The following is an 8810-nucleotide window of genomic DNA, read 5'->3' on the forward strand; positions in this document are numbered from 1 at the left end:
AGGTTCGGGCCCTCTCGATGGAGGTAATACCCTACTTCCTGCTTGATTGATCTTGATGATATGAGTATTACAAGAGTTGATCTACCACGAGATCATAGAGGCTAAACCCTAGAAGCTAGCCTATGGTTATGATTGTTGTTGTCCTACGGACTAAACCCTCCGGTTTATATAGACACCGGAGGGGGCTAGGGTTACACAGAGTTGGTTACAAGGGAGGAGATCTACATATCCGAATTGCCAAAGCTTGCCTTCCACGCAAAGGAGAGTCCCACCCGGACACGGGACGAAGTCTTCAATCTTGTATCTTCATAGTCCAACAGTCCGGCCAAAGTATATAGTCCGGCTGTCCGAGGACCCCCTAATCCAGGACTCCCTCACCTGCCATATGGGACTTTATCATATGGGACTTTGCGCAAAACTCCAAACACGACCAAACCATCACACGCTACCCGGTCTGTGACCTGCCAATTTGTTCCTTCGACAATCTGACGCTTTACCCGTGGAAACATCACAGTTGTATAAATATAAGAGGCAGCAATCTCCAGAGGGTGTGCATTCAGCTTAGTGAAGGGTATCGTATGTGTCGCTACTGCGTCTAATGCTGCTTCATTCTTACACATTATGGATACACAGTGCTCAACATGCTGCAACAAATCAACAAGCTGCATCTTCTTGTTCAGGTGCACATGAAGCCTTGAGTTGAGAGACTCACTCCTCTGATTACTCATCATGCCTAGGAAATATCTACCCTTTGTGTACGCACCAGCCCATTTGTGTCGCAGCTCGTACATCATGTTAACCCATAACGACCTCTTGCTTGTTTGTTTTATTTTGAACCTAACCTTATAAGCCTCCCATCTTTTCTCAAACTCATCAACATCCCAACGACGGTAAATGAATTCCCTAAATTCCTCAAGCTTTTTCTTGCGGAGGTGGATCACCATATTCTCCTCGATATGCCACGTGCACAAACGATGATCTGTTCCGGTCCAGACAGTGGCTATTGCTTTAGCCATTGAACCATCCCCATCGCTGATTGCTGAAATGGGTGCCGTCTCGGACATTGCCTCCAAAAATACATGAAGAAGCCACTGGTATGATGCAACTGTCTCGTCTGACACTAGACCGACCCCAAACAAAACTGTGTTGCGGTGATGGTTCAGACCAACAAATGGAACAAACGGAAGCTTGTACTTGTTAGACCGATATGTACTGTCGAACACCACGACACCACCAAAGGCAACATAGTCAATTCGGGATTGTGAATCAGCCCAGAATATGTTCCTCGGATGGCCTTCGCTGTCTTTTGTGTATTTGAAAAAGAATTCCGGGTCTGCTTTTTTCTGTGCAATCATATAGGTGAGCAAATATCTAGCGTCATTGCCTTCTATCTTGCGCTTCTTCTGGATTGAAACATGGTTGTATAGATCTTGATCTATAAATCCAAGCTTGTCGGGACCTCCGGCATTCTTCTCCATTACATTCATAATCTGATGTGTTCGAAGTCCACCGGCAGCATACTCGATTACATCGGCCTTTTGTGCGTCAGTCATTCTACGATGAGCCGATAAGTAGGGAGTCAGGTCAGCAGGGACAAACAGATGGTTATGCTTGTCCACAAAATTCTTGACGAACCAGAGGCCACTGCTATCTTGTAGCTCAACCTGAAAAAGAGCGGGACACCCACACTGAGAAAGACCCCTCGGTGTTCTTTTTCTTTCAGCTCTGTTAAAGTGCTTAAGGGCCCGCCATCCTTGTTTGCAGCACTTGTATGTCCTTCTATATGTATTTTGTTTCGGACCCGGACCCTTGTACTTCAGATCATCCTTTCTAACACCAAACCCTTTTTTTCTCGCATAGCCTACGTAGAACATGTAGGCTTCTTCCTCAGTCCTGAAAGTCTTCTTCACAATCTCTAAATATTCCATACACTCATTCAGGTCTGAACCAGCCATGCCTTTATTATAAATTCCTTTACCTTGCATGTGTACATCATCCATGTCTATGCCATCCTTGCATGCATCCTCATTATCCTTATCATCCATGCACATACCATCCATTCCGTTGGGGTCCATGGATACGAAATCATTGTCCTTATCATCCATGCCTTTGCCTTCGTTGCCTCTATGACCCATGTCCTTGTCATCCTTGCCTGTATCACCCAAGTTTTTGCCATCGTTGCCTTTATCATCCATGCCGTTATGCTGCCAGCGAAAACAGATAGTCAATGTTACGGATGGATAGCATACGTTACCGAAATTATGCACTACTCTGCTTAAATAATTGATTTAATTTTTCATATCGGATTCATGTACCTAACTCGGTCCTTCAAAAGCTGTAAGTAAATATGCCCTGACTAAATCCAGAAATTTGTAATTGATTGTACTAGCTCTAACTGATGATCTCCTAACTAAATCCAAAGTCCACGAGTCCTTCAAATACCTCACCCGAATCAAATCCGACCCCTATTGGTGCTATATGCAGAAGGGACCAGAAAAGATTTGAGATGGCTAGGCACTTACAGCGAAGATCCGGCGTGAAAAAGTTGATGCACGTCGATGAGGATGATGTGGCCTCTCGGGTCGGGGAAGGTGGCGTCCGCTCAGGGAAGGAGTGGATTAGCGGCTCGTCGGAAGATATGGCGCCGCGACCCGAGTGGGGTGACTTGCGATGGAGGAGGGAGGGGGAGTAGGAGCAAGAGGGGTAGACACGGCGGGTGCGATCGGCGGCGATCGAGGGCGCCGGGGGCGATCGGCGGTGATCGAGGGCGCCGAAGGCGATCGGCGGCGATCGAGGGGGCCCGAGGTTATGGCTCGAGAGAAGGAGAGAGGACGAACCGCTCGAACCAAAATTCAAAAGAGTACGCACGATGATGGGACCTCTATAATGAAGTGCTTTATTAATGCAATTAATTTAATCAAAAAATTTAGGACGAGAATACCCCTGGACCTAATTGGGCCGATTAAAGGTATAAAAAAAATTAGGTCGAAAATACCCTTGGGCTCAAAAAGGCCCAGTTATTGTTATCCGTTAGATTGTCCATATAATACACGTGCTCTGGTGTATTATAATGCACCGTAAAATTTCCCTTTCGGTACAGAGGGAGTAGAAATTTAGTTTATTGAGAATCTCCCCAATAAAGCAAAGTGTCACTCGGAGAGCCCAAACAACCTCATGGGGGATACTGTATGACATGTGGAAGATGGTAACGTGTCACCATGGTAAAATTCAGCAACCCGGAACCTAGAGACTTCATATCTTACATGGTAAAATTCAGCAACCCGGAACCTAGAGACTTCATATCTTTTTAGGGCGTACTTAGTACTTAATATTGACATGTGTTACACATACACATGTTGCACATCATCCGACTGATCTTTGGCAAACGTCAGCATCATTGTGAAACGTTGGGTCTGTCCCCATGTAGTCATCGGCGAAGGCTACCATCGCAACATGAACGATGTTGTGGTCGCTCATCGCAACACGAGTAATGTTGCGCACACCTATCACAACACGGACGATGTTGTGGTCGCTCATTGCAACGTGGACGGCATTGCAATCGCCCATTGCAAACACGAACAACATTTTATGGCTGCTCATTACAACATGGGATGTTGCAATGACCCGCGATGCTACGAGCACCTCGCTGCGGGCAACATCCACCCCTTTCCCCACAACAGATGTTGCAGGGAGCCTCGCTGTCAAGCAGATCCACGGCCTGCAGTCATCATCAGGGCACCTCATTGTTGCAGCAGCGACTATCCCCTTCCCAGCACCCGCCGCAAGGCCACAAGGAAAGTGCCTCAATCTCATCCGCTTCAGGATCCATGTTGTTGGGCAACGAGCTACAAGGCCATGAAGTCTCGTCAAGATCAGAAGGAGCGATGCATTGAGCCCACAGGGACGCGTGGCAAGAATGCAAGGCAACTGATGAGCGTCGTGCAATCAGCCTCCAGATCTAATACCTGTGAGCCGAAAAATGCGCCCACTCAATTGGATAAACACCGAAGGTATCTCAAGTTCTCAATTAGCAACTGACGGATTACTCATCAAATAGCAAACAGGAACTAGAAACGGGATAATACAGTGTGCCAATGCTTCACTGAGTCAAAGTGTACCAGCAGGCACAAATAATGCTCTGCTAACATTAGCCATCACAAGTGCCTCTCATAATATGAAAAAAGAAAAGGAAAACAGGATCCTGGGACGTTTCTCTCCTCCATGATCTCTACCATGCTCAGTCAAGCTGTACCTTGTCCAATTCAGCAATGGTTTCTTCAAACTGTAGGATATTGACAAAGGAAGTTTAGACTATGGTCTAGCAAAGATGTGTTATCTATAAAAGGAAAGGGGGGAGGTATCGTCAAGTGGGGCCTCAAGTACCTTTAAAATCTGCCTCAAAAAGTAGTCACCATGGCGCTTGGTCGACTTGGACTCCACGACATGAATAACATCCTGAATGATTGCAAATAGTTCATATGTAATTAGTCATATTAGTTATACATTGCCAACGTAGGCACCAGACTTGAGAAAGCACAAGTTAACACAATCATGGTTGAACTTGAAGAATCTTTTTTGTTACACAAAGTTCACTCCAGGAAGGAGCTCCAATTATCTACAGACTACAGCAGCTCATTGTAGTACCTCAATTAGCAATTGATATAGTGAAGATATTAACTTCTAAGATACAGCAGAAAGCACCAACTCGTGATAAAGAAATCAACACAAACATAATAAGTGGATGCAAAAAACTTATCTTAGCCACAGAAAGAAGAATCAACATTACCTCATTAATGTAGAAATCAAAGTCTGCACTGGATAAAATTTTCCCATTACTGTCAACTGCATGCATTTTGTGCTTGTACGTCATAAGGATAGACCTGTCCAAATGTTTGAAAAATTCTTATGCATACAGACCAATAAAAAAAACTAACAACACAAGTTAATGCTCACACAGACCTAAGTGTTGCCTCATCCATTTCCATATACTGGGCAAGTTTGGTGATGGTTATTGCTGAGTATAACTTTAGATAGCTCCGGATCCCAGAAAGCAGCTGTTGCTGCTTCACTTCGTACAGGAACAGCTTCAATTGAAGCCGATAGGCGTCCTGTCACATAACAAGAAAAATAATCAACAATTTATTCTGCATGTCTACTCTTTGATTTTTTGGGGGAAAATCTACAGGTCAAGGAAATAGAAGTAATTCTCAAGGAATAAGAACCTCTAAACATATGCAGTACAGCAACAAAAATGTTCAGAAGTACATCTGTTCACAAATAGACAAGAGTGATACTAGCTTCCATCTGAGCATTTGCAACCGACATGCTAGCAGCTTAACTGATAAGAAAACTAGCCTCTTTATGCATCAACTTTACTGCATGGGCTGCTTTTAGCAACTGTCTTGTTCCTAATATACCTTTCTTGTATGTATGTTTGTTACCCTTAATGAAAAGATGTGCTAATGATATTTGAATATACTCTAAAGAACATAGAAGCTAAAAAAATGCAAACTAAAGCACTGAAACCTTTGAGAAAATATGACAAGAAAAACCTCACCCTAGATGTTTTGACTACTACATCAGATTTATTGTTGAATAGGACAAGAAAAACCTAACCCTAGAATTGTATGACTCCGAAATATGGATTTCCAACTACCAAAGAGTTGCTTCTTCTTCACTACTATTTTGTGATGACTAAAACAAGTAGGATTACATGGTAGAATTTGCCTGTAGAAACTGAAAAGAAATAGATCATCATTATGGTTGTCCACAAGAAACATTACCTGGTTATAATTTGTAAGTGGCTGGTCCAGAACTGGAGGTGATGGAGTAATAAACTTGGGGCAGGCGTACGAAAATAGCTCATCGTAGGCAGCATATGCTTCATCATCAAACCTCTGCATCTTTGTCATTTTGTCATTGTACTTTTCTTTCAGCTGGGTGCTAACATTTTCATCTATGAGTTTGTTCTGCGGACACAGAGATAGGCAAATTGCCAGCAGCGCATACATCTGCTCATTTTTCTTGAGAATCTGGTCGTACTGAGGGGATTTCTGATGGTACTGCTTATACTTTATAATATAAAGCAGAATTTTGTTGAATTCCTTGGTAGCATCAACATACCTAAGTTTACAAACAAATACAGTCTATTAGCTAAAAGAACTGAATCCCAACTTTGGAAATTTCAAGATGGCTGAATCAAAATAAATTTCACATATTTGGATTCACAGACGAGAATCATGAGATCTTTGTTGAAGTTATATGACATAATACAAGCTACTTGGACAATTATAGAGGTGCTACCAAAGCAATATTTGTTGAAGTTATATGAATAATACAATCTATTGGACAATTATAGAGATGCTAGCAAAGCATTTTATGCTGCTTATGTGTGTATGGAGCAGCAGAGAGTGAAGCTAAGAATGCATAAGGCCAGTGTGGTAATCCCCAAAAAAGGCGGATGCTTTTGTACCTGCGCATCATAAGGTTTGCAAATCCATAATGATAGATTGTCGAGATGTGACTCCCAATCACAATGGTGTAGACCCCCTGTTGGTTAAGGTTGATCGGTGCCAGGCACTTGAGGCCAGTGTGGTAATCACCAAGAAGGCAGTGTATCCTGAGAAGCCCAATCATGCTGTAGTAACCCAGGACCTTGAGCACATTGCTCCCACCCTGGTAGTCATACCCGTCGGTGGCAGTAAACGACTCCAGCCCCTCTTTCTCCCTCTCCAGAATCTGAGCGATCATGGACTTCTCGACGAGTGCTTGCAGGTAATTGAGAACACCATAGACATTCCATGCCTGCAAAAGAACAGAAAGAACAACTAGATTGTCAGCAGCACAATCGCCGGATAAACTGAATCTAGCAAAGCAAAATAAAAATGGAGCCTTTATTTTTTACCTTGTCAAACTGCTTTAGCTGCTGGAGCTCGTCTTCCGTCTTGTTCTTGAGCTTGGCGCGGTACTGGCAGAAGCTCTGGAACTGGTAGACGAACTCGTCCACCATGTCCCACAGCCACTGGTTAGGCAGCTGCATGTTGACGACGCCGTGGAGGACGACGCTGAAGAGGTCGCAGTAGTTGTTCCAGGACTCGGAGCGGTGGCTGGCGGTGAGGGGGGAGAGGCGCGCGTAGGCGTGGCGGTACCAGAGCTCGCGGTAGAGGAGGAGGAAGACGTGGTCGCCGTCGCAGTAGGGCGCCACGGCCTCGGCCGACGGCCACGGCGTGTCGCGGAAGAGGCGGTCGGAGAGGCGCTGGAAGCCGCCCTCGTACATCTGGTGGATCTCGTAGACGTTCTTGTCGCGGATGTGGCGGTACAGGTGCACCACGAAGGTCTTCACCGAGTCGGGCACGTAGTTGGGATCGTAGGCGTCGGCGGGGCCGCCGCCGTGCGGCTGCGGCGGCGCGAGGCCGTCCTCCCGGTCGTAGGCGGACGCCATGGTGTGGCGCTGGGGGGTTTGGTTAGGGTTTCGGGGTTGCGGCGGCGGCGTGAGGGGGGTGGGAGGAGGCTTCAGAGGGGAGCGCTTTGTTGGTATGGCCTTTGCCTTTGTTTTGTTTGTGTTGATGGGTTTTTACGGGTTTTCATCGGCTGCATGGGCTTCAGGAATTCTCGGAGCTGGCCCCTTTCGGCCCACTTGAAGCGAGATCCAAAAATATATATATTTCTGCACATCTTGTATTCTTTTGAACATTTTTATTATGGATCAATAAAGTGTTGGCAAATCTAAAAAAACAAAAAATAAATCTTTCTCGAAGGATTAGCATTAGAAAATATGATAATTAACAAAAAATCTTTTGAAACCCCACTAAAATACTCTTGTAAAATGACAAAATATCGAGCTATTAACTACACTTCCATGTTTTACATTACGCCGATGATACTTTAATCATTGTTAAATCTGATCCTAACGTCGCAAAATATCTACATACCGCCCTATTTCTCCTTGGCAAAGGGTCTCTTGATCGATTTTGAAAAAACTACCTTTGTTCCACTCAACATCGCCCCTGACCAAGCCGTTGCCATGGCAGCTGATCTAGACACTAATATTGCGGCCTTTCCCATAACCAATTGAGTCTCCCTCTCTGTTGTAGGGTGGAACCCTAAGTAGAGATCTTTTCACACTTGGAGGGGGGGAAGATGAAAGTGCTAGTTATCGACTAGAGGGTGGGTGAATAGGCGATTTTTATGAAAGTCTTCAAAACACGAGGTCTTTGAAGACAAACTGTTGAAATGACCTATATGATATGCAGCGGAAGATGAACTACACTAGACAAGCCATAGTCAAGTAAGCAATATAGTGAAAGCACGAAGACTAATAGCAGCTAAGTAGTATGGATCATAATGGAAGACATTGTGAAGCCAAACAGGTAGTCTTCACACAGTGAAGTCAAATAGATCAGGCAAGCAAGCAATAACTTCACGAAGACAAACTAAAATGTAAAGGAAGTAGGGAATAGAACCAGTTTCTTGGTGAAGACAAGGATTTGGTAGAGCGGTTCCAGTTGTTATGACAACTGTACGTCTGGTTAGGGAGGCTGAGATTGAACTCAGAAGACTGTGTCTTCACCTTATTCCCCTTGAGCTAAGGACACCCAGTCCTCGTCCAATCACTCTGGTAAGTCTTCAAGGTAGACTTCCAAATCTTCACAGACTCCATTCACTGGCGATCCACAATGACTCTTGGATCCTCAGAACGTGACGCCTAACCGACTGGAGGATGCACGGTCCTCAAGTTTAACAAGTCTTCAGGTCACGCGGACAAAAAGACTTCAGTGATGCCTAACACTCTTTGGCTCTGGGTGTTTTGG

The 8810-nt window shown here is 44.7% G+C and overlaps 1 protein-coding gene across 1 annotated transcript; it reads right to left on the minus strand.

Annotated features, from left to right (window-relative positions):
- Window positions 1-3998: 3998 nt before the first annotated feature.
- LOC123077868 (eukaryotic translation initiation factor 3 subunit L) lies at window positions 3999-7545 on the minus strand. The gene is made up of 7 exons (XM_044500205.1): window positions 6905-7545; window positions 6473-6804; window positions 5784-6123; window positions 4960-5108; window positions 4787-4880; window positions 4384-4455; window positions 3999-4282 (listed from the first exon to the last, which is right to left on the minus strand). The coding sequence occupies exons 1-7, from the start codon at window positions 7439-7441 to the stop codon at window positions 4238-4240; spliced, it is 1569 nt and encodes a 522-aa protein (XP_044356140.1). The 5' UTR covers window positions 7442-7545; the 3' UTR covers window positions 3999-4237.
- Between the last annotated feature and the right edge of the window lie 1265 nt (window positions 7546-8810).

This window comes from Triticum aestivum, chromosome 3D (assembly GCF_018294505.1).
Source record: "Triticum aestivum cultivar Chinese Spring chromosome 3D, IWGSC CS RefSeq v2.1, whole genome shotgun sequence".
In the NCBI taxonomy this organism is placed as follows: Eukaryota; Viridiplantae; Streptophyta; class Magnoliopsida; order Poales; family Poaceae; genus Triticum; species Triticum aestivum.

Bases quoted from the DNA above. Each gene is read 5' to 3' on its own strand.
- LOC123077868 (XM_044500205.1), bottom strand. From the start codon at position 7,441: ATGGCGTCCGCCTACGACCGGGAGGACGGCCTCGCGCCGCCGCAGCCG. The intron at 4,456-4,786 runs GTAATGTTGATT...GCAATCATTCAG, and splicing joins TTGATTTCTACATTAATGAG to GATGTTATTCATGTCGTGGA. The intron at 4,283-4,383 runs GTACTTGAGGCC...AATATCCTACAG, and splicing joins TTTTGAGGCAGATTTTAAAG to TTTGAAGAAACCATTGCTGA.